A 27,023-nucleotide genomic window follows, 5' to 3' on the forward strand; every position below is an offset into this window, starting at 1 on the left:
CACTGTTCTTAATGAAAACTAGCAAATCGTATTCTTCATTTGCACAATGGAGACCCAGTAGCCCACATTGTACTCTGTTGAAAAATGGTTCAAACTGAGTCCATGATTTCTATCTTCAGTTTTTCTGTCTTTTCAATATTTTGTTCTATTGGGTCTGTGCAGGACACGTGCCTTTCTGGTTTAATATTATATGTCGATGGCATTACTGTTTTAGACTTTCTACACCACACCTGGATTAGTGCACTTGTACAGCTTCTTCCAAAAGGAAAGTTAAAAGTGTGGCCTGATCCATATGTCAGCACATCAGCCAGGTTAAGACTCAGACAATGGTGAGGCATGGACTATGTGGTAACCAACCCCGGGACTCAGCAGGCTGATTCAGGAGAGTCATGAATTACGTAGCAGGTTTAAACACTCTGTGCTACATAGTACTATGACTTAAGAAACAAAATGAAAACAAAACTGAACAAAAAAATCAATAAAATATTAACAAAAAAGACCACAGGACCCCCTTGTCACAACTGGAGAGACTGTGCTTTTGTCTTCACTTCAACTGCCTCTTCCTACCAGGCCTAGAACTGATGGCCACAGCAGGAACCTGGAGTGTAGAGATAGAAGCCTCCAACCTGACATTGCCTACTGACCCTGTCTTAGCTACATAATCTGTTAAATCAAAAACCTTATAGTTTTTCATACATAAAGTAGGGTCAATAAAAGCTATCTAGGAGGATAAAATTATAATGAAAATATTTAATAATAATAATATGGTTATATTCCTATTAAAAAGTACAGATATGCTTAAGGAACTTGCTGCTAAGAGTCAAACCCTGCCAATCTATAAGACAACGGGATAAAATAAAGCTTGAAAGATAGCAGCAGAAAATGGATATGTATAATATAATTTATTAATATAAGATATTTCAGGTATTAATATAACTATTATTAACTCATAATAATAATAATAGTATTCGCTTTATAGCCATTTTCTTTTCATCTCTTTTATTCTCATACTCTCTTTTTTTTTTAATTTTTTTTTATTAATTTATTCTTGTTACATCTCAATGTTTATCCCATCCCTGTATCCTCCCATTCCTCCCCCCCCCCCCATTTTCCCATTATTCCCCTCCCCTATGATTGTTCCTGAGGGGGATTACATTCCCCTATATATTCTCATAGGGTATCAAGTCTCTTCTTGGCTACTTGCTGTCCTTCCTCTGAGTGCCACCAGGTCTCCCCCTCCAGGGGACATGGTCAAATGTGAGGCACCAGAGTATGTGAGAAAGTCATATCACACTCTCCACTCAACTGTGGAGAATATTCTGACCATTGGCTAGATCTGGGAAGGGGTTTAAAGTTTACCTCCTATATTGTCCTTGGCTGGTGCCTTAGTTTGAGCGGGACCCCTGGGCCCAAATCTGCCTATCATATTGTTCTACTTGTAGGTTTCTAGGACCCTCTGGATCCTTTTATTTTGCTCTCTTGCTGGATTGGTGAGAACTTGTTTCGTGTTAGCAAGCCTTCATGACCTAGGCTTTCAAGGAGATGTTTCAAAGAGAAATCATCTCCAAAAAAAAAAAAAAAAAAACAAACCCAAATTCAAATGATCATCACTATATAAATATAATAAAAGTAGTGTAAAATAACCAGAGCCTATACTAGCAATTTGTCAGATTGTTTCCTTATAAGGGAAACAACAAATGAAAGTGCATGAGTGATGATATGTCTTCTTCCATCTGCCTGACCACCACAGGTGTGAACCAGGACCTCCTGGATGTGAGTGTGGGGGCCCAGTGGAAGGCCATGCTCTATGCGGTGGCGTTCCTGCACTCCACTGTTCAGGAGAGGCGCAAGTTTGGGCCCCTAGGGTGGAACATCCCCTATGAATTTAATCAAGCAGATTTCAACGCCACTGTGCAGTTCATTCAAAACCACCTTGATGATATGGATACCAAGAAGGTATTGCTGTGTCTACTACTTCAGACCATGTGCTGAGTATGTGTGGCCAGCTTCACACAATGGCTCAACCGTGGGGGTGAATCACAGGAGGATTTGATAAACTTGTAGGGTGTTTTAAAGGCATGCCCACTTTAGTCACAACTGCTTCTTGATTTTAGGGGAAAAAAACCCTGAAAATATATTATTGTCAATGTATTTCTTAAAGGCAAGTTCGCAGTTCATAAGACAAGCTAAAAGGACCAATGGAAGGCATGGGGTATAAGATGGAGGGGAGGAGAGTTCTAAAAACAAAGACAAGAGTGCAGGTTTCCTTTGTTTTTGTTTTTCTATATATGTATTTTCAAAAAGTAATAATTTATGGTATGGTGAGATGGCTCAGTGGTTAAAAACGTATAGTGCTCTTGCAAAGGACACGAGTTCAGTTCCTAGCACCCGTGTCAGGTGACTCATAATTGCCCATAACTCCAGTTCCAGGATACCTCATACTCTCTTCTGGATTCCCCCAACACCTGCACTCACACATGTCCACCCCTCACCCAAGACATATACATACACATAATTAAAAAATAGAAATAGATGACTAAAAGTAAACTTTAAAAAAACGAAGTAATGAATGTGACCTTGGAGTAACTCCTCCCCTTGGCTTGTTTGGCCATTTTTCTGCGCTATATCTTGACATTATGGAAGAAGAATGGCTGTATTGCTGACGTTGATGATGGAGAATACATGACGATGAATCACTGTTTTGTGAATGCCCCCAGGGCGTGTCCTGGACCACTGTCCGCTACATGATAGGAGAGATTCAGTATGGAGGCAGAGTCACTGACGACTATGATAAGAGGCTGCTGAACACATTTGCAAAGGTTTGGTTTAGTGAAAACATGTTTGGACAAGACTTCACCTTTTACCAAGGATACAGCATTCCAAAATGCAGCACAGTGGATGGCTATCATCAGTACATTCAGGTTTGTTGGCTTTAAGCATTTTCACCATAGAACAAATCTTTCTAGCTCTTAGATCCTTACGAGATTTATTTACCCTGTTCATACCACTTTTTTAAAATTAATTGTATCGCAGGCATAAGCAAAGGCTTCTGATTTCTTTATATTTTTATAACTTCTGATTATCCTGCTTATCTTTGCTCTGAGAACCAGTCTTGTGTGAACGCCCTTTGCATGTTCCTTATGTTTCAGTAGCTTGGGTGTGGATCTTATTCGGTGAGATGACAGATTGGGTGGGTGTAGGGAGGAGCCCTGCATAAGTCATATGGGGTCTCTGGGCCCATGGGACTACAGCTACTACACTTGCAAAGCAAGGGAAGCTTCTGGACCCAGTCTACCCTACTTTCAACCCTTGACACTCATCCTCAGTCTGGGCCTAAGGCTGTTTTTCGTAGGGCATCCCTGGACATACTTTGCTTAAGACAAAAGATCGTAACACTGGCAGCCTTGGTATTTAAGGCCACGTCATTGTTTCTTGTGCATTGTGGGACATCTTGTAGGGTCCTGGGCCTCTGTCTGCTGAATGCCAGTAGCCTCCCCTACCTGAGTTTAACGTCAATAAACGTCTCCAGGTGTTTTCAAATCATCCTCGGTGGAAACATTGTCTCTAGCTGAGGAGCGCTGCTGTAAGATGCAGTGATGTAGATTTTGATGGGCCAGCCAGGACTATGCCAGGAGGGGATACATAATGCTGAAGGCATCTGTGTTCCATCTTTGTACCTTGAATGCATTAGACCGTGATTTAGCAGTTGCTTTGGCCTCTGTCTCAGATTTATCTCCGAGTAAACAAACTAGAGCACAGCGCCCTGAAGGGATGCATTTATCAGTATTTTTATAGGGTTTTTGATGTCTAACTGTAATGAGTTTATCGTATATTACCACCTCTATGCTTTTATGAATTCAAATCAACAAATAACATTCGCCTTACTGTAGTGTGTGTGTCTTTAAATCATTAACAATGAATAGAAAAGTGCCTGAGACATTATAAATTTAATGGTACCTGCACCTATATTTCTAAAAATGTACCTTATTTCATAATGGAACTGAGGTGGCTCATAAGAAGATGTGTGAAGGGAATAAAATAAGGTAGAGGAAGGGAGACTAGTAACAAGATAATAAAGTTAAGGATGAGAGTCGCATATGGAAATACATGTCAAATTGTGGGTGCATTTTCTCTTTCTCAGTCGTTGAGGAAACTTCCTGCTTGATTGTTCTGCTCCCAGCTGTGTCTCATTCTCTATCACTCTATTTTTCTCTGTTGTGTTTTGAATATTTCTTTTTTCCCCCGTCTCCATTTTTCTCCCTAGTACAGAACAGTTTCCACCTTCATTCTCATTTGAGCTAAGCTTCCTAAAACTCTCATTTCCTGCTATTTGCAGCAATACAATAGTCATTAATTATACAACATTTATGTTAAATAATTTTAGTTAGACTACTCAAAAAAAGCTCCTTTTTAAAAAAAAACTTGAGTGTCATATAAGAAGATGCTGTCTCCAGTTAAATCTTGCTTCAGTCTATTTTGTATCTCTCAATGTTACAACTTTTTATTTTGGATATGTGGAGACACTATTGGCATTTGTAACCATTTACAAGTAAGAGGTAGTAGTAAGTGTTTATCCTAGTCAAACTTTTTTGTTTCCTGACTATAGTTTAACTGCAGTGTATGCTAGCAGTGCATGTTTAATCTTTTTTTCCCCTCAGAGCTTGCCTGCCTACGACAGCCCAGAGGTGTTCGGGCTGCACCCCAATGCTGACATTACATACCAGAGCAAGCTGGCCAAAGATGTGCTGGACACCATCCTGAGCATCCAGCCCAAGGACAGCTCGAGTGGAGGGGATGAGACGCGGGAGGCTGTGGTAGCTCGCCTGGCTGACGATATGCTGGAGAAGCTTCCAGAAGATTATAGTCCTTTTGAGGTGTGTCCATGAGATCCTTGCTTCAGTCTGGGCTGAGTCTGTTTGTAGGGGAGGAGGAAACAAGTAGGACAAAATTAAGGAAAGAAAACCTTCAGAACCAAAGAAGCTTTCTGACAGACCACAACAAAACAAAACAAAACAAAACCTGCAATGGAGAAATTTGACATGACCATCAGTGTTTATTGCTGATATCTGTCTTGGTGGGTTATAGAGCCATTCTTGAGGTACTTCATAAAGCCACTGTTTAGATGAGATCACTGTGCTTTCAGAGTGAAGGGCCAGTTATCATGTGTACATGCTTGTATGCATACGTGTGCGCACCCCTGCGTGCCTGTGTATGTATGCATGTGTGTGTGTGTATCTCTGTCTTGTGTGTGTTTGTGTGTGTATGTGTGGTTTAATGTACACCTTACAATTCAGGCCTTCTTCACTCCATGGAGGCTGCCTTTTTTAAATTGATTCTTTATGAATTTCACATCATACATCCAAATTTCACTCATTTCCCAGTCCTTCCATATTACCCTCCCCCCTTGCAATCTCTCCTCCCTCCTGAAATTAAAATCAATCAAACAAACAAATCCCATAAAACATCTTATTGATCACTCTGGGCAATGTCTGGCCTCCTCTTCTTTTAACCACAAAGGCTGCATTTTCTAACATCATCTCTCTGCTGGATCTTTGTATAACTAACTTTGAAAATTGACCTTTTTAGTATATAAATAGCTTCTAAGCAGTTTATAATTATGGAAGTTAATGGTTTAGCCTTTAATGCACATTTCAAGAAAATTTATTATGATATGGTTTATAAATCTTTGATAAAAACAAGAAGTGAATTATTTTCCATATGATCTAAGAACTGCATGTCACAGTTCTCACTACATACAGAGGCTTCTGCATCCTGTTGCTGCTACCAAGCAGATTATTTTGTCTATTAGTACTGAGCTCAAGGGCCCATTGTCAAGGGAATAATTTCCCTGAGAGAATCTCTGATCACTTGCCTGGAGAAAATCAATATTGTTATCAACTTTCATAAAGTCTCTTCATCACAGTGTTGGAAGAGAGGCCGATGCATCTTCTAGAGGTCAGGATATTTATGAAGCAATTAAAATATCCAAAAGAGAATAATTCTGTAACAAAACATGGTAACCAGATTTTGAAGACTCTCTTTCTTTTTGCAGAATTTGTTCAACCTAAAGTAGTCCAGCCTAATACTCTATCCACTGTACAGCAGAGTCTCAATAAATACCTGTAAAATAGAAAAAGAACAGCCAGGCATATATGCTTATGGAAAAAAATCAGAGTGCTTTAAAAATAGATGTTCAGTTATTTGAGGCAATCAGCAGAGTGGTTGTGTCCATGTGCGTGCTCTCTGCATGTACTCACACACATGTCACATTGGCTGGGAATAAAAAAACTCCCAGTAAGTTTATTTGATAAAGTGTTTGTAGCTATATACATTTTGCATGTATCGGGCTGGTCATATACAAGATATTTTTTTATATCTTTTTTTAAATTTTACTATCAAAAACCTAAAAGCTTATTATTGAGGGAGTTGTATAAAGCAGGGTTTATTTTGAAGCCCCAGGATACAATACTATGCTGTGACAGTAGCTGTCTAATTCCTAATATGTGCTTTGAATGTCACCATAAAAGGTGAAGGACAGATTGCTGAAGATGGGACCACTCCAGCCCATGAACATTTTCCTCAGGCAGGAGATTGACAGGATGCAGAGGGTGCTCAGCCTTGTCCGCAGCACCCTGACTGAGCTGAAACTAGCGATTGATGGCACCATTATCATGAGTGAAAATCTGCGAGATGCTCTGGATTGCATGTTTGATGCCAGAATCCCTGTTCGGTGGAAAAAAGTAAGTCTAGTCCTGCTCTTACTTTGTGAGCAGCTATAATAGCAAGTGGAAAGCACCAAAGATTCATTGAGTTTGGTTCTTAATGCTTAGTGATGCTTAGGGGTCTTTCCCCTGTCTAAAAAAAAATCCACTTAAAGTGTCCTTAAGTGTATAAACGTGGTTCACATACAAACAGGTACCTACAGAGTCACAATAGGGTACCAGCCTCCCTTTGTATGGAGTTACAGGCTGTTGTAAGCCACCCAATGTGGGTGCTAGGAAGTGAACCCAGGTCCTCTGTAAGAGCGGCAAATGTTCTCAATCACTGGGCCAGCTCTCTATTTATTCATTTATTATTTTAAATTTTAATCAAAATATAATTACGTCATGCCCCTTCACACTCCTCCTGTCTGCTCCTCCCACGCACCCACACCATGGCCCCTGGTTTACCTGTTCTTTAGCTATTGTTGTGACATATACATCTGAAGAAATAACTACATAAGTACAATCTGCTGAGTTTAGTCAGCATTGCCTACATGTATATGCTTTTGGGGTTGATTGCTAGGTGTTACAAAACCAATCAGGGGCCTCATCTCTTGGAAGGACTCATTCTGTCTTTCTTAGCAGCTGTTAGTCCATTGCAGCTTTTCATCTAGGAGTGGAGCCACATGGGATTTCTTTATTATGTTGAGATAGCAACTGTTGTTGCAATTATACAGGTCCTGGTATGGAAGACTGGGGAGATGGAAAGACCCAGGAGGGCTGCATAAACTGTTGCACCAACCAAGGACAGTGCACGGAGAGATCCCAGACCCCCTGTCCAGATCTAGCCAGTGAACAGCTCATTCTCCACTGTTGTGAGGGGAGTGGGGACTGCCTCTGACATGAACTCTGGTGCTCCTGAATTGATCACCTCCCCTTGGAAGGGAGACCATGAGGGCACACAGAAAAAGGGGATGCAGGCTATCCAGATGAGACCTGATAAGCTGTGGTCAGATGGTGGGGGAGGAGGGCCCCCTGTCAGAGGTCTAGGAGAAGTATATAGGGAGCAACATGGAGGGAGGGTGCGAATGGGAAAATACAATTGGGATGTAATATGAATAAATTAAAAAAAATATATGGAAGAAGAAAGCAATCTTAAATAAAATCCAATTATTAAAAATGCTGTTAAGGATATTTTACATCTGAATGAAATGACATTAAAAGGAAAACTTAACGATGTGTATACAATTGTAAACAGAAATAAAAATTCCTGTTGCTTTTTATTAAAAAAAAGAGAGAGAGAGAGAGAAAGAAATCTGGATCACAGCAAAACAAACAAAAACAACACACACACACACACACAAAACAAAACAAAACAAAACAGAACACATGCAGGTCTTGTTTAGGGGGCCATATTGCTGAGACTTGAGGACTGCAGCTTCCCTGCCATGCCAGAAGGCACAGTCTCACAGCAGGCTTCCTGGTTTCCCATTTCCTGCAGTCTTCTGTGATGTCCCCAGAGCCTCAGAAGCAGGATTGTGTTGTAAAGATACCGACTGCGGATGAGCATCCTATGCCTTGTTCTTTGGTACATTTTGCTTAAGTATAGCTTTCTGTCATGGTCTCCCTTTATTGCAAAAAACCCTTTTTTGAGGGGTAAGATATGCACTAATCTGTGGGCATATGGATAGGTATTTTCAATGTAATTCTATTGTTTTAGGAAATGATAGTGATTTAGCAAAGTGGCAGTGGTAGGTTTTCCTCACAGATCTGTTACCTATCCAGCTGTGGTCAGCTGGCTAGTTTTATAGCATCAGAAATGATTTCCTTCCTGTTTAACAAACCTTAAATTCAATTAGGCAGCTGTTGGTAACCCCCAAGATGAGTGCTCCACCGTTTCACCATTCCGGAAGTGTTATCAGTCCCATCATTATTGTGGTTCGTAGGCCTTGCATCTGGTAGGACTACTGAATGGTCCTCTTCCCTTGGCAGCTTGCACAAGGCTCAGGATTCCAGATCCGGTTCTGATCCATCACTCCAAGTCCTGCATCGAAAGGGCATCATGACTTCAGCAATCAAGCTTTAAGTTTGAATTCTTGGAGGCAACCAAGTGCAAAGGCATACCTATACTTTTGCAGGGACTTTTGCACTCTGAAAACCAACCTGAACGAGAGTTTCTCATGCTTGGGACTGGGGTTTTTGCTAGATAGTCCCTGACTCTTGGGGTGAACATTATCACCTCAAGTTGTATAAACTCCTTAACTATGGGCTGTGGTTGGCGAATGGAAGGTGGAAATGAGAGCTTTGAGGATGATATAGATGAGGTTGAGTTTAGAGATTAAATATTCAGCTTTTTCTACCTGCTTTCAGAAAGAAAAGGTCAACACACAGTAGAAGATTGTAGAACATTTACAGAAAAGGCTACTGTTAGAGAGTATGCATGATATTTCCCGACAAAGAGTTTCTTAAAATAGAATATAAAATTAGACATGTTTATCCAGAAACAACACTGCAGTGGGAAGCTTCTCCTCAAGAAACTACTGAGAAAACTTAGTTCTAATGAGACAGGAAGAACTAGGTTGGGACCCTATTAGTATCTGTGCATTTTCTGAAAATGCATCATGGTCCTAAAAGCTGCTGCCCATGTATGGCACATTGAAACTCATTTTCACATATTTTATATATCAGTACCAGTTATATGTGATATAACTGACACTGTTATATCAGTTACTCGCTTTGATATGTTTCTCAGAGCTTGAGTGGGTCCTTCGCTCCACCAAATTACTCTGAAAGCTGTGCCACCTAGAACATATAAACTCGGAAGTTATCCTAGCAGAGTGCAGGGGGAGGGGCAAGGAACACTAGGTACAGACTTCTTCAGAGGGAGGTGCCGTGATCTTCCACTCGCAGGACTTGAATCAGTATTTGAGCCATGGACCCAACTTAACTGTTTCGGAGTCCAGAAAGCACAGAAAGCACATGGCTTGTTTGATGACTATTTATAACAGTCTTCCATCAGATCACATCTTTACTTTGTTAGTATGAGAGTAAGGATGTAGAGGCATCAGGAAGAGTTATATAAGTAGAGCTCCCAGGCAATAAAGACACTTCAGGAGTGGAGGAAGCACACTTCTCCCAACATGACAGTCTTTGATGATGAACCTGTATGAAACATGACTGTGAAAGAAGTGCAATAAAGAGCTATGTTCTGGAGGCTGCTTAGGGCTGAGGCAATCATTAGTTCAAAAAGTATTATGCTAATGAATCATTCTTATGGATGCTGATGTTACCTCACATAACTAAAATATATATGTACCTCTGAATGTGGATTCCGGGCTAGAATATTTGTACTTAGACCATCTCTAGCCTGGTGTAAGTTTGTTGCGTTGTCGTGTTACAGTGTCCTTACCTTTTCCATATGCGCAAGATGGGAATGACTTTGTGTGTTGTGAGGACTAAATGGATGGACAGATGTACAGCACTCATAAGAGTGTGTGGTGCGTGGCCAGTGCCATGTATGTGCTTGTGGCTCTTATTAGCAAGACTGTAGTGTCACTAGCAACTGCTAGTAGTCAGAGTGCCACCATGACACCATCATTTCAACTACCATCGCCACCACCTCACCCCTACTGTGACCACCGCCACTACCAGCATCAGCACCACTTCTTCCTTCACAACAGTCATCTGTAGTGTTTCCACCTCCAACACTGTAAACCCACCACCATCACCACCATTGCCATGTTGAATATTTGAGTTATCGAGTATAGGTGTAAGCCAGCATGTCTACCGGGGTATGATCATCAAGTGACATCTAGTGGCTAAGATGGTATGTTTAGGAGCACAAGGCTCCTCCAAGAAAGAAAATGCTTCCAAGTAAAAAGCAGATAACAAAAAGTACAAGGGCGTCTGCCACAGCCCTGCTTTTGAGGGCTGTGGTGCGCCAAGAAGACAGCAGCCTGCGAATGTAGCAGTCTGCACTGTGGGAGGCTGACATCAGTGTAGGGTGTAGAGGCAATGGGGGAAGAGGCGGAGGATCTAGAGGCATCTTCAGTTCGTGGCACTACATGCTAAAGATGGAGTATATGGGGCTGGGAGAGCAAGATGACCGAGGAATGGGTCACGTTGAGAATGTAGAGGAAGAAAACGTAAGATCTGAAGAAGGAGGTTTTGGGTGGCTTGTATTTCTTTAGCAAAACAGAAACGTATCTGAACAGGATTAGCATTGGCAGTGTCATGGAAAAGACTTGTTTACGACAGAGGTGCTGGATCAGTAAGTGACAGTGCTTGCTAAACAAGCTTGAGGACCTGAGTTCAAAATCTCTAGTACTCAATTAAAAGTCATGCATGGCTTCACATGCCTGTAACCTCAACATTGGGGAATGTATATGGGCAGATCCTGAAAGACTGCTGGCTCACAGTACAGTGAGGAAGTCTGTCTCAGGGAAGAAAGTGGAGAGTAGAGAGTAACTAACCAAGACACCCTAGTGTCCTCCTCTGAAAGTGTGTACATGGGTATAGGCACATCCACAGAGTCACGTGAATGCAACACGCACGCACGCACGCACAACTTATCTTTCTCAGCTTTCACAAATTCAATGCAAAAGTCCGAGAAGTTCTGTTTTGAATTTCCCATTCTTGCTGCCAACAGATGAAGACCCTTCCAAGTACTGGCCTCGTAGATTTGTTCCCTCTAAGCTATCTCCCTCAGCCCTGCCATCCCCCCAGGAAGGTCTGGAGCAGAATAATTCTTTGTAGACAGTGGCCTCTCATATAAGATTCTCTTCACTCCAAGACCAAAAGTGATTTTAGCACATTTTTACATAACACACCTATAAAGGTAGGATAGAATGAGCTATCTAATTCTTAAATTATGATTATTTTATACAGTTTTTCTTCTATGAGTGTTACTATCAATCTGTGGAACTGCGGAGGCTTTTGAAATATAGGCAAATTAATTGTGATGATATTTGAAATTCAAGTGGGATGCCTACCGAAGTTGATTACGACATTTATTCCTACTGAAAATGTTGCAATTACAGTGAAATGTTATAACCTATGATTTGCAGATTCTTCCCCATGGTGCTTCTCCAGCCGCATTAATGACATCCATGCCCATTGTTGTAAAGGAAATTACTCAAGTGAATTCGGGGAGAACGTTAGAAGTGGAGAGTATAAATAAGCTGGGGGTGGTAAAGGAAGCTAAGTTTCCCTTTCTGCTCCTTAATGGGACACACACTCAAGAGAACAACTGTTGTTTACCTCATTAAAATAAGCAGAGAATCTGGGTGCAGCAGCAGCAGCACATGTCTGTAATCCCAGCACTCAGGAAGGCAGAGGCAGGTGGATCTCTTTGAGTTTGAGGCCAGCCTGGTCTACAAAGTGAGTCCAGGACAGCCAAGGCTACACAGAGAGACCCTGTCTTGAAAAACAAAAACAAACAACCACAAAAAAGAAAGCAGAGAATGGCTTCTAATGATGCATTTTAATGTGTTGACCTATCTTGAGAATTCTGTGAGTTTATGTATGTAAAGAGAAATCTTGTATTACACAGTAGCTATTGAAATTGTAGCCTGATCACAGTGGATGCCTGTTAAATTTGATTTCATAGATGGTTTTGATTCCATCATAGCAGAGTTGGTGGTGAATACACCTGCAGGTGGAAGGTGGTTGTTGTGTCATCTTTCTCAGCCCTGAGAATTCACATCATTAACTTATCTTTATATCATTAATGTGAAGGAGAAAGAATAATCTAAAAAGTTAAAGGTCAGAGCTCAATGGAAATTCAAGACGTAAAGGACCGTCGCACTATAATAACGAAGTCTTTGTCTGTTTGTTTTTCTCACTGAGCACAGTTTGCATGGCTGAATCAAACCTACATTGAAGGATTGTTTTAATGTATGTGTTTCAGGCATCATGGGTTTCCAGTACCCTGGGCTTCTGGTTTACTGAGCTTCTAGAAAGAAACTGCCAATTCACCTCCTGGGTTTTCAATGGCCGGCCCCATTGCTTTTGGATGACAGGCTTTTTTAACCCCCAGGGATTTTTAACTGCTATGCGACAGGTAATAGTTCTGATTTGGGCTCATTGTGCTTTTGTGGTTTTCCTCTGTAGCCCTCTCTTCTTTCCCTGTCGCTTTGAAGAACACAATAAGACAGAGAATGACGCCTCTGTTTGGTATTAGCTGCTACCTTGTTGTGATTATAAATATTGCTATCTGTTCCCAGGCTGAAAGGTTGGATTTCAAGCATTTATTTTTATTTCTATGTTGATTTAATTTTATAGTTTCCCCTTTAAAGTACAAATGGTTAAATTAGGACATGAGCCTTTTTAAAAATAAGAGAATCCTTTAAAAACTTCAACTATTACCCTAGTTCCTTTGAATGAGAATAATTTGGAATAAATTGATCATCATTTTGCTTTTGCTATTAAGAAAAGCTTCTAATGGTTCCCCATGTCTTTTTGCTGACTTGAATAGGAAATAACTCGGGCCAACAAAGGATGGGCTTTGGACAATATGGTTCTTTGCAATGAAGTTACCAAATGGATGAAGGATGACATTTCTGCTCCACCCACAGAAGGGGTCTATGTTTATGGCTTATATCTTGAGGGTGCTGGCTGGGACAAAAGGAATGTAAAACTCATCGAATCAAAACCCAAAGTGCTTTTTGAGTTGATGCCTGTCATCAGGATTTTTGCAGAAAACAATAGTAAGTTGTCTTGCATCTTCAGAGAGGGTTGGGTTTCAGGGTTGACGGACATCATAAATACATCCTCTCATTATTTTGCTATCAGCTAATAGGGATTTTACTATTTTATCAAGCAGCTCTGTATTCACGCCCATTCTTAATCTCCAGACTTTTTCTTTTCTTTTTTTTTTAACACTTGTTATTGAAAGAAAAATAATTCATATTACATCTCATTTCTCCCTATCCATACCTCCTCCCATTACTCCCTCCCTCCCACTTTCACCCAATCCCCCTTCCTATGACTGTGACCAAGGGGACCTCTCCCCCTGATATGGTGCTAGGGTATCAAGTCTCTTCTTGGTAGTCTGCTATCTTCCTCCGAGTGCCATTGGGCCTCCCAACAAAGGGACATGGCCAAATATGGGGCACAGAGATCCTGTGAAAGTCAGTCTCCAGTCTCCACTTAACTGTGGAGAATGTTCTGTCCCTTGGTTAGATCTGGGTAGGGTTTGATGATGGTTGCATGTTTTGTCCTTGGTTGGTGCCTTGATCAAGCAGAAACCCCTGGGCTCAGATCCACCCATCATAATTTCCTCTTGTAGGTTTCTAGGACCCTCTGGATCCACTTACTTCCCTGTCCCCTATATTTTTCTCACCTAGAGTCTCCCATAGGATTTCTCACCTCTATCCCACTTTCTGGTAGGTGCAGATTTTGATGGGACCTGCCCCTTGGGCTAGTGTCCAGTTATAAGTGAGTATATACCAGCCATTTGGTCTTCTGCTTCTGGGTTAGCTCACTCATTATGATCATTTCTAGTTCAATCCATTTGTCCACAATTTTGGGAATTCCTTATTTTTAATAGCTGAGTAGTATTCCATAGTTATATGTACCACAGTTTCTTTATCCATTCTTCTACTGATGGACACTTAGGCTGTTTCCATGTTCTGGCTATTATGAATAAGGCTTCTATGAACATGGTTGAACAAGTTCTTGTTGTGTGCTGGAGCATCTTCTGGGTATATTCCAAGGAGAGCAATAGCTGGGTCTTGGGAAGCCCTATTCCCAGTTTTCTAAGGTAGCACCCCCGATTTCCAAAGTGGCTGTACTAGTTTGCATTCCTACCAGCAATAGGAGTGTTCCTCTCTCTCCACATCCTCGCCAGCAGTGTTGTCACGTGAATGTTTGATTTTAGCCATTCTGATGGGTATAAGATGGAATCTCAGAGTTGTTTGATTTGCATTTCTCTGATGACTAGGATGTTGAGCATTTCTTTAAGTGTTTCTCAGCCATTGATATCCTCTGTTGAGAATTCTCTGTTTAATTCTGAGCCCCATTTCTAATTGGGTATTCGGTTGGTGGTGTTAATTTCTTGAGTTCTTATATATGTTGGATATTAGACCTTTGTCAGATGCAGGGTTGGTGAAGATTACTTCCCAGTCTGTAGGCGGTTGCTTTGTTCTTTTGACAGTGTCTCCTGCCTTACAGAAGCTTCTCAGCCTCATGAGGTCCCATTTAATTTTTGTTGACATTAAGGCCTGGGCTGTTGGTGTTCTGTTCAGGAAGTTGTCTCCTGTGCCAATGTGTTCCAGGCTCTTCCCCACTTTTTCTTCTAACTGATTTAGTGTCTCCAGACTTTTTCTTGTGCGCTACTATGGAGACAATAGTCAGTTCCTGCCTGGCTGGTAAAGAAGATAATATGTGCATTGATACTGATGAAGCACTTCATAGATTTTGTTCCACTGGTGACATCAGAAAGAAATACATGGTGGGGTGGTGGGGGAAGTGTAAGGAAACTATGGAACAAAGGGACCAGGAACTGAACACCATGGGCATGTATGGCCTGGTACTGAGGAATAGGCAGGAGGAGGGAATGAGGCAAATAAGATGACAAATTATATTCATATATAACTATATATAATACATACACAATATATAATATATAGAATAATATATACTATATAAAATATAATCTATATAATTACATATATATGTACACAAGGTTCATCAAGAAGTGTGGCTTTACTAGTTCATGGGTTTGAGTCAGGATATAAAATATAAAAATGTGTCTAGTGGTATTTGGCCTAATCATATAGCTAAATGTAAAATGCTCAGTTCTTATTTTACCCAACGTGTATAATACCATTTGGATGAAGGACACATTTATTCAACATTATCAAAGTTCTACTTCAGAAATATTAAAAAAAAAACGCATTAAGTGTTTTCTACTGTTGGCTTCAAATTTTCTAGAAGCTTTTGTTGTATCCATCCACTTCTCTTCTAGCTAATGTCCCTTTAATTCTGTTTAGGGAATTGTGTACATTTGGAAGCATGACCTATAAGCTCTAGAGACAGACATGATTGTGGGTCCTCAGGAAGAAATGTTTTAATGATATAAGCACAAATTATTTTTTCTTTCAAAGCTAACATATCTTTAAAGACTGATGGTATTCTGATCTCATAGATAAGTATCACAATAGGAAACTTGACTCAGGGAAAGAAGGTTGCAAACTCCATTTTATTCTTTTCATATTTTTTTGTGTTGGGGATTGAATTCAGGACCTCCAACATGCAAGGTAAGGGCTGATCCTGTCCTTGTAATCTTCCTGTTTTAGTACCCCAAGTATTTGGGAGGCCTATAACACTAGACCTGGGTCAAATATTTAGTTTTAGTATTTATTCATGTGTATGAGTGCTTTGTTATTAAGTGTGGATGTACACTACATGCATGGCTGAAGCCAGAAGACTGTCTGAATGCTCCACAACTGGATTATAGGTGGTGGTGGATTGCTACATGAGTGCTAGGAAACAAATCATGGTGTCTGCAAGAAGGGCAAGTGCTCTAACATGCTTAGCTTCATCTGTAGCCCACAATTCTAAGCAAACAAACACTTGCTACTTGTTTAACATATATCAGCTACAACCTTACATGCTACTAGACAAAGATAATTATCAACCAGGTCTTGCCCATAGGACACACAGTGAACAAGACCCATAAAAACTAATACTAAAATATAATTAGGAAAAATGCTATAATAGGTGTGTTCAGAAGGCTTAGAAAGCACAGAAGGCTACCAGCTATGGCGGAGAGCTTAGGTTAGTTAGGCTGATTCTGAGATGGGAGTATGGCTCAGAGCTGGAGGAAGGTTTTTCTTGGCAGAGGGAAATAGCATAAGCTCACCCAGTCATTCCGTGACTGTCTACCTGTATTCCATCTGCAGAATGTCATTCTTGTGGCTCAGTTTCAAAGTCTTGGGGAGCTACAAGAAGCAAGTGTCATTTTGTTACTTGCAGATCTGATGTTTGTACTAACATTTATTCACAATACTGATGTTGATACTTTCAGTCATCCTAGATGTGCACAGCGAAGCACAGTATTTGTGCTGCTTAATAAACACCTTGGCTCCCAGGTGAGGCTGAACCTGGGAATGCTAGGCATTTCAGTTTGAGATTGCACTATAAACAAATGCCATTTTCATGGCCCATTTTTTCTTACGCTTTTCATTATATACACATATAATATATATCGTTTATATAGAAATACACATATAATACATATACTTTTATATACTATATAAAATATATAGACATGTACAGAAATATTATATATAATAATGTATACTATGTATAATTTATATTTCTGTTTACTGTGACTGGTCTCCATTATAGTACTTAATGAAAATTTACCTTTCTAAGTAAAGAAAGTCTCTGTAATATAACTTGTGGAGAGAATGCATATATTACACTGTCTTTAGGTGCAAGTACGGTGCTCGTGATCTTGTATGAATCTTAATTAATCAGCCGGATACATTTAAAAGGTGCTACCAAACAGAAAAACACATAAGCAAGATTATATATTGGTTGGTTGATGCCAGCTATGGTATCCTCAGAGATTTGTAGGAAGCTAGCCTGGTACTTCCCATAGGAGTGAGAGCTCAGCATTTGTTAATCTGCATTAATAATGACTTTAAATGAGGTGACTACTGAGAACTGACTGTAGGCGACTACACAGATTTCAGACAGTCCTTGTTTATCTAAGGAAATCATGCATCCTTATAGTTGAATGTGTGATAATTTAAAACTTTAGCAAAGAGAGAACATAATCCTGAGTCTTAGAGACAAACATGCCTGCTGACATCTAGCAGCAAAAGGAAGTGCTCAGTGTTACAAGGAAGCATTGGCTATGTCTTGTATGAGGAACAGGATGATGGTGAGTGTATACCGCTATGGGAGGTGATGAAGGAGCAGGAAGAAATCAGTAGGTGCCCATGAGTACCCACACACAGCAAGGGCACAAAGAACAGAACTTCTGTGTGCTGTAGGTGATTGACATGGGATTAGGATGGCAAGGGAGAAGGTGCCCAGATATAAAGGATGTGCTTGACTTCAAGATTTGATTTGAAGGAGGGGGAGAGAGAGAGAGAGAGAGAGAGAGAGAGAGAGAGAGAGAGAGAGAGAGAGAGAGAGAGAGAGAGAGAGAGAGAGGGAACTGTATTTTTCTCATGAAGATCATTTCTCTCAAGAGATTCTTCAGGGTGGAGAAGAGAGGGCATGAGAGGAGGAAGGGAGAGAGGCCAGGAAGAGGTAACAGTGCCATTCGAAGGTTGTAGGGAAACAAACAAATTGTGAAGAGTAAGGTGGAAGGAAACACTTGGAATTTAGAAGGATATTTCTTACAATGGCAGGAGGATGAAGGAGGGACTTGAAAGCTGCTTCATGGTCTGGGGCATCAGTTGTATATGCACTGTGAATGTATTAGTTACTTCGTGTTCGTGTTGGTGTGCTAGTATACCCTGCCAAAAACCAACTTTAGGAAGAAAGAGTTTACTTTTATTTTGTCGTTCTAGAGAGATAGAGCCTGATGGCAGTCTGGCAGTTAGAATCTGCACGTGGTAGAGAGAGAGAGAGAGAGAGAGAGAGAGAGAGAGAGAGAGAGAGAGAGAGAGAGAGAGAGAGAGAGCATCCCCAGTGAGGGAGGTGAAGCTCTCAGCACATTGCTAGGCACAGGTATTGCTTTGGATTTTGTGAATGAACGTAGAAGAGCAAATATGACTGGACAGGCTGAGACTAGATCCAACTGAGGCTTTATGATCATCAGTTTTTAGATTGCTGCTGTGAAGTCTTGGGGCAGCCGTTTTTTAATTTTTTAAATTTAAATAATGTATTCAGATTACATCTTGATTGTTATCTCCTTACTCGTATCTTCCTGTTCCCCCCTCTTTCACCCTATTCCCCTCCCCTAGGCCTGTGACAGAAGGGGACCTCCTCCCCCACCATATGATCACAGCCTATCAGGTCTCATCTGGATAGCCTGCTTCCCCTTCCTGAGTGCCACCAGGCCTTCCCCACAAGGGGAAGTGGTCAAATAGGGGGCACCGAAGTTCATGTCAGAGTCAGTCCCCGCTCCCCAATCAGCAGTGGAGAATGTGCTGTCCATTGGCTAGATCTGAATAGGGGCTCTGGTTTTACTGCACGCATTATCCTTGGTTGGTACAGCAGTTTGTGCAGGCCCCCCGGGTCCAGATCCGCCAACCTTGATGGTGTTCTTGTAGGGTTCCAAGACCTTCTGGGTCCTTCTATTTCCCCATTCTCCCATACCTCTCTCACCTGAGTGAGTTAAGCCAGACACAGAAAGATACACATGCTATATACTGACTTATAATTGGATACTAGTCCAACATGGATGTCCTCTGAGACTCTTCACTCAGCGGGGGATTGGGAAAGATGCTGGGACTTGCTACTGGGACTCCAGGAGTTATTTTCTACAAATATTAATGAAATATTATTTTCACTCAAAATATTTCTTTGAAAACTTGCTTCATCATATCATCTTATCTAGTCAATATATTGTGAAAATGTGTTCCTCATAAAAAGAAAGAGGTGGCCTTCCTACAGTGAGTTAAGTATTGTTTTTCTTTCCTTGTGACTAAACTGTGAAAGTCCACAGCAATCTGACATTGAACATCTCAGCATGACCACAATGCAGTAATAACTTCATAATACAGGCAATTTTTTATTACTTAATAGCAGAGTGTTATAGCGCAGCTGCGCCCGTGCTACTGGGTATCAGTCAGTACTGAGACCTGTTGGCAGCAGGTAAGTGGTGGAGAATGAAGCAAGTGAAGCAAAAAGGGAGCAGTGTCAAGGTACTGAAAAGAAAAAAAAAGAATATGTGGTTCTTACTCCTTTCTCTGTTTTAGCAGACATAAGTGGAACTTGTTTTTCTTTATGGTTGAAGAGATTTATGTTTGCTACAGGAAAAGGTAATGCTCCTATTGCTGCTTCCATGCTAAATGTTCCATTCTCTTCTGATGAGGAAATAATGTGCTAATTGAGAGACAGAAATGTGGCAATCATTATTGACCAAAGGACACTCCAAGTGCAGCACTTTATTTTTTTTTAATTTTTTTTTCAAGTCTAAATGACAGAAAATAATTTATTTATTTTTTAAAATTTTATTAATTTATTCAGATTACAGCTCAATTGCCATCCCATCACTTGTATCCTCCCATTCCTCCCTCCCTCCTGCTTTCACCCTATTCCCCTCCCTTAGGTGTATGACCGAGGGGGACCTCCTCCCCCACTGTATGGTCATAGGCTATCAAGTCTCATCTTGGTATCCTGCTTATTCTTTCTTTGAGTGCTGCCAGGCCTCCCCATCAAGGGGAGGTGGTCAAATATGGGGCACCAGAGTTCATGTCAGAGTCAGTCTCCGCTCTCCACATAACTGTGGAGAATGTCCTGTCCATTGGCTAGATCTGAGTAGGGGTTTGATGTTTACTATTGTATTGACCTTGGTTAGTGCAATAGTTTGAGCAGACCCCCCTGGGCCCCTTTCCACCCAACATTATGGCCCTCTTGTAGGTTTCTAGGACCCTCTGGGCCCTTCTATTTCCCCATCTCCTATATTTTTCTTACCTAGAGTCTCAGTAGAATGTCCTCACATCTATCGCAATCTCCTGGTTAGTGAAGACTTTCATGTGACATGCCTTTTGGACTATTGCCCAATCATAAGTGAGTATATACCATGTGAGTCTGCTTCTGGGTTAACTCACTCAGTATGACCATCTCTAGTCCTATCCATTTGTCCACAAATTTCAGGATTTCCTTTTTTTTTAATAGCTGAGTAGTATTCCATAGTGTAAATGTAACACAGTTTCTTTATCCATTCTTCAACTGAGGGGCATTTAGGCTGTTTCCAAGTGTAGCACTTTAAAAGTAAAATTCTCAGTTAATAGTTTTTGCATTAAAACGGAAGGTGATGTATCACTTTAAAATAAAGTGGCCACTGAAGGGCAGAAACAGGACTGATGTATTTATTTTCAAAAGGAAGATAGCTGGATATTTGCTTTAACACTAGCAGATGAGAATCACATATATTTAAATTTAATGGTTCATGTTTATCATTAGGCATGAAAAATCACTAAAATTTTTTGGGATTCACCAAAATGGGAAAACTATGTACATACAAACTCTAAAGTTTCTTCTTCTCAAAGGAAGCTGGGAAGCAGCAGATACAGGAGAAATTATGCTAATCTATGGAATTACTTACATGGGCAGAGTGTTGTGCCTAAACCAACTTCAGGGCTGTAGCTAAGGAGCATTGGAGGGAAGACCGGGCTTGGAGTGGTTGGAGATTATGGCACAACTTCTTGAACACTCAATGGGATGTGAGGGAGGTTTCAGCATTTCCAAAGCTTATGAAGTTATTTCCTGCCAGATAAATGTATTTGTCACAGTGCACCTTCACCCCTCTCATCTAAGACGGTGCAGGTATCTGTGTCACGTAGGAAAGGCAACATAAGGTGTTTGGGAAGTGACCTCCTAATTCCTGGGCCTTACAGTAGTTAATCCATTTCTAACATAAGTGTGGAACTCTGTCAAGGCTATGGGGAGCATCGGTCTGGGGAAATTTTCTTAGTGAAAAGTAAAATTGTAAGCACATGTGTGTGTACATGAATGGGCATGCATACATGTATGCACTCATTTGTGGTTGTGCATGCATGTGCATACATGAATGTGCATGCATGTGAATACATGAATGGGCATGCATATGTGTATGCCCTCATTTGTGTGTGTGTGCATATAGATGTGTGCATGCATGTGTGTACATGTATGTGCATGTATCAATGTGCATGCATGAATGTGTGTACATGAATGGGCGTGCATATGTGTATGCACTCATTTGTGTGTGTACACATGTAGATGTGTGCACGCATGTGTGTGAATGTGTATATGTGCATACTGTGTGAACATGAGACTGTGTAGCATGCATGCGTGTGCATGCATAAAGTGTGTGCATGTGTTTCTTGTGTGTGTACATGCCTCTGTGAACATGAGACTATATGCACATGCATGTGTGTTCATGCATGGGTGTGTGTGTGTATGTGTGATCATGAGAATGTGTGTATATGCATGAGTATACGCATATGTGTTGAAGGGAAACTAGGAAAAGCAAATGGCATATTTAACACAGGGTACTATACTATGATGGACATTCACATATATTTTCATATGTGAAATTTGCCACAAACCTGTAAACTATTTTCTCCTTTTACAGATGGGGAAATTGAAGTTTCAAGTTGTTAGGCTTGCTGATGACTACGGATACTAAGCAACAATGTTGCTGTTGGATGCGTGGGAATGTTAATTATTTGGCTTTGGAATATGCCACAAATTGAACTGGAGTATTAGATTTTTCTCCTCTTCATTGTCACACTTTCCTGCAAAGACAAGGAGGCAGCCATGCATGGCACATGCCAAGTATTGCAAAGATTAGGAGCCTACTTGGCTTTCTGTCCAAGTTTGATTCTTACAACTTTATAACTTGGAGAAATATATTACTTCCTTGTGTTTCAGCTTTCTAATCTGTAAAGAGAGCGAACGATATTAATGACTATTCACAACAGAGTTGTTTAAATCACTGAACTGACAGTGTTGAACCTTCAGAAGGAATGGAATGAAATAGTTTTTATTAGTATTACTATCATTACCATTTTAAAATAATAAGATATTAAGATGGGAAAAAAGTGACATTTATGGAGGAAAATGCCTAGTAACCTAAATGTTGTCAGTAACAAGGAGGTTAAGGAAAGGAACGGCTTGAAGTAACTTGGCTACTTTGAATATGGGCAGAAACATATGTAGTGTATCAGAATGGATGCATGGGATGGATAGAGAAAGTAAGAGGCTAGTAAAGAGAATTTTCCCACAGCAATTTATTAAAATATCTAGGATTCTAAAGTGTGGAGTCCACCAGTTTCATCTCCCCAATCTGTTTTCTGGAACCCTAGGGCTTGAAACATATGTAGCTAAGTTGTTCCCCTTGAATACTTGTCTTCAAAGTTACTTGCCTAAGCAGAGGATTGGGCACACACAATCTGTTTCTGTGGCAGCATTTCGCTATGAAATTATATTTGGGGTGACTTCTAATCCCATCGCAGACGTCTGCTACATGCTGTGACTTGGCATGCACATTTTCAGTTAAGAAGCAATTAAAAATAAATAAAACTGAATAAACATTTCGGAGAATTGTTCTCTGCTTCTTAAGAAGGACTCTATTATTTTATCATTTCAATGTACTTTGGAATTATACTCCAAGTAGTCAAATACTGTACAAGATATAATTATTATAATTATCATTTAGACTCAAAGGTAAGGCTCTAATGTGTGCAAGGTTTATAAAATTGTTGTTAATCAAATTTACAGCAAGAACAATTAGTTGTATGTTTTGTGGATGCTTGTAGATCCTGGAATTAAAGGATTTAAATATGTTAGGATAGTTGATAATCTTGACTCATTGTCAGCCATTTACTTGATCAGAAACACACACACACACACACACACACACACACACACACACACACACCCTACAGACACACACACACACAACCTACAGACACACACACACCATACACACACACACACATACGCACACACACACCACACCACACACACACACCACAGACATGACATTCCACATATTTGCCTACTTAGTGCTGCCAGCACTATCCTAAGAATAACTGCAGAAGGAACATATAAATCTGAGAATTAGATATTATACTGTTTTTTATTATTTCTGGTGATGACTTTAATGAGATCAGGTCCACATAGAGTTGTTAAGCACTGTAATACCCATGACTTTGTTGTTCTAGCCCAGTGTCTGTCAGCCTTGACACCATGCCTGCTTTTGCTATGGATAACTCCATTTTAGGGTGTTATTCTCTGAATTATACATTATTTGCAGCATCCCTGGCATCTGTTCACTAGATACTAGGCAAGTCCTCAGTTGTAATAACCCTAAATGTCCCCATATGTTCACTGAGGGTAGGAGCACCTCTGTTCTGAGTCACTACTTCAGAATATTTTATACAAGGCCTACATAAAATAAAATCAAATATTAGTAACCCTTCATGGTTACTTAAAGTGGTATTTAAAAACACATAGATATCTGGATAAAGTTCCTAATGAGTTAAATAATGAGATTGTAATATTTGCTAGCACCTTTTGTAATTTGTTAGGCAAGCATTATCCATCCCAATACACAGCTTCATTAAGCTAATGCACTGTGGTTAAGTTGTACTTTTAGTGAAATATGGTTCCATCTCAGTAGTTACATGAGAGTGAAGCACAATACTCCACATGCTTTACGAAGTCATGCAGGGATTCGCGTGGGTGAGCCATTTGTTCTCAAAGTGAACGTAGAATACACTATGCCTGAGATGGTCATTAGACGGACGTAAAGCTTGTCATGGGCAGGCTTGAACTTATAAGACACTGATGGAGCTTGAATTCCCATGCTACTCCCAGACCTAATTAATATTTGTAAATTTTCATGGTTTTTCTTAAATAGGGTCTACATAACCTGTGTTGGCTTAGTGTTCCTAATACTTGGCTCTGTCTCTAAGCATGGGGTGTCCAGGGCTGGAGGGGAAGAGCCTGTGGATGATTTGTGGGGGGATTTCTGATGGAAGAAGATGCACTAGGGCTGCAAAGTTACTTTTGGAAATTTTGCTAGGCCTGTACTCTAAAATAGGAGAACTGAATCTCAAACTGTGATGTTTCTTTGTTTCCTGGTTCTTGAGGGAGAAATGAATCTCATGGCCATAGCTGTTTCTGTTTCCCAGATATTTTTAGTTCTTTGCTTATAAAGGACACTCACAACACTTTGTTTGGCTAGGGATGTTCCCTCTCCCACATGATTTAAATGTGATGAAAACTACAGCAACAGAAGGTTGAAGACGAAACTATAAATAACTGATGAAGATGAAGCAAATGCTATGCAGCGTGATGCAAAGTGGATGGAGCCTTGTGCCGAATGGGAGCCCACACACCTCCTTGGATGCTTGGCTGCATTTCACTTGTTTTGTCATTGGCGGTCAACCCTTGCATTTGTTTGAAAAAAAAATACTGATTTAAAAGGACAGTGAAGGAAGACGTAGGCATATGAGATGAGGAGAAGAGGTCAAGAGGAATGAGTAGAAGGGGATGTCAAATTCGTATGTGGAGATAAAGGGGAAGGATGTGAACGGAAGTTGCTGTCAGGGTCATACGTGAGCAGCTAACAAGGCCAACATGAGGCTGAATGTCTTGCTGTGGCTGACACGATAGCATCTGTCACATGCAGGGATCCTAAAATCTCAGAAGCTTAGGTCTCCATCCTATGAGCCTGTCCATTCTTGGACTGACCTCCAGAATATACAAGCTTGGCTTGAGCTCTCAGGTGTTTCACTTAGAAATTATTCAAATTCCTTTCTGTTATAAATTGTGTTTTGTAGCTGCAAGAGATCCTCGGTTGTACAGCTGTCCCATCTACAAGAAGCCAGTCCGAACAGACTTGAACTACATTGCTGCTGTAGAGCTCAAGACAGTCCAGCACCCTGAACACTGGGTTCTCCGTGGGGTTGCCCTTCTCTGTGATGTCAAGTAACAGAGATGCACCATCCAAATTACTTTACTCTCTATTTTTCTGTCAGTGATGGACATGCACAAATCAGACTGTCTTGTGTCCAATTAATGAGATAACACAGCCCCACGCACTTCTTTGGATGCTTAGTTGCATTTTACTTGTTCTGTTATTAGTGACTGATCCTGGCATTTGTTTGAAAAATACTCACTGATTTAAGAGCGTAATCAACAACCTCCTAATGAATTGTGGACACCAAATCTCTAATCATCTATTTTCTTTTTATTTCTATTGGAATTCTATGCTAAGCAGATGCTGTTTCCTCCAAGGGATTGCTTCTCTGTTAATTCTGGTTCTGGTAGCAGCCAGGTTCCCTAAGGTAACAGGGGAAGCTTGTGCCAATTTTATTTCTGTTGCTTTTTGCCTTTTGGCCAGGTTAAGAGACTTACTTTCAAGGCTACAAGCAGCTAATTAAAATATCTTTTACAAAATAATAGAAAATAGGAGATGGATTAAGATTGTAAATAGACAGCTCAGGTGAACCTGGAGTGCAAACACGCAGAGCAACATTCAGTCTTCCTTATAATTAGTAACAAGGTACTGATTAATGTCTGACAAAAAAACGTACGGGATCTGTACTGTTGATACGCTCACAAATTGTTAGAGCAGTAGAAACTGATCCAATCTTTCTGTAGAATAATTTAAACAGAGAAAGAAACATTTAAAAAAGCCACATCCACAGGCTTTGATTCTTATTGCTCTATACCAAAGGGGTAAACTAACTGAAGACACGTTTTATATGAAAAGTTATATTTAATAAAGGAAATAAACAGACATGCTCTGAATGTTCAACTGTAAAACTATGCTAGCAGAAAGCAGGATGTATCAGACAACTATGAAATGTGGCACTGCAGAGTTCATTAGGAGAAAATGTCAAGCATACTAATAAACGAAAGACACAGTGTACAAAATATTGATCTCTCTCCAACTGCCGCTGTGAAATGTGTTTGAATGTGGACAAAATTACATAATAATATGGAAAAATAAAAAAACAGCAATTTAAAATGTAACGGTTAGGAGAAGAATAGGGGACAATGAAAGCCCTGGAAGGTGTGCAGGGGAATCCAGAGGGGTTTCATTAGTTAGGCAACGTGTTCCCCAAGGAACTCCTCATTTATTATGGCTATAAATTTTGCTTGTAAATGACCTGCTTCACCTATTACGTACTGACCATGAAATGTAATCGGTGTTATGATTAGAACTGTGGTTTAGCTGTAGGTTTGATCCACTGGAGTTTCTTGTGAGGTAATGGGGTCTCTATGTGTGTGGTGCACAGGGAGGGTATCTGTTCCCCAGAGAGTGCAGGCCTCATTCAGCATCATGACCTTAGTCTCATTATGCCTGCTTAGTTCGTGTGACTCCAACTGATCATGGGTGATACTGCTCCCATCTGAACAGCTTCTTTTGTGTGTAGATTAACGCATCAGCTGATGCTTGAGAATTATTGCTGATTATTTTATTTTTAACAACAGATAATAAAAATTAGAATGTGATGCAAACTAATAAAGGTTGTTAATACGTGGCCAAATTGAGGTTGTTTATTGTTTTCTGAAAGGGGATAATTGCTATTAAGAACCCAGAAAAATGCTTTTGAAACTGTATTCTATCAAATTTGAAAATTTATGATTCAAGCAGGGCGTGGTGGTGCACTCCTTTAATCCCAGCACTCGGGA

The 27,023-nt window shown here is 40.4% G+C and overlaps 1 protein-coding gene across 1 annotated transcript in view; it reads left to right on the plus strand.

The window, feature by feature from the left end:
- The window catches only part of Dnah5 (dynein axonemal heavy chain 5), a 245,260-nt gene extending 218,785 nt beyond the window's left edge, over positions 1–26,475 (plus strand). The window contains exons 73-79 of the mRNA XM_051151015.1: positions 1,751–1,956; positions 2,718–2,921; positions 4,659–4,874; positions 6,528–6,740; positions 12,610–12,762; positions 13,177–13,408; positions 25,163–26,475. Of these exons, the coding sequence (XP_051006972.1) occupies positions 1,751–1,956; positions 2,718–2,921; positions 4,659–4,874; positions 6,528–6,740; positions 12,610–12,762; positions 13,177–13,408; positions 25,163–25,314 (1,376 nt within the window). The 3' untranslated portion in view covers positions 25,315–26,475. The remainder of the gene's footprint in view (positions 1–1,750; positions 1,957–2,717; positions 2,922–4,658; positions 4,875–6,527; positions 6,741–12,609; positions 12,763–13,176; positions 13,409–25,162) is intronic.
- Positions 26,476–27,023: the final 548 nt, after the last annotated feature.

The sequence above is a fragment of the Acomys russatus genome, chromosome 9 (assembly GCF_903995435.1).
Source record: "Acomys russatus chromosome 9, mAcoRus1.1, whole genome shotgun sequence".
NCBI lineage: Eukaryota > Metazoa > Chordata > Mammalia > Rodentia > Muridae > Acomys > Acomys russatus.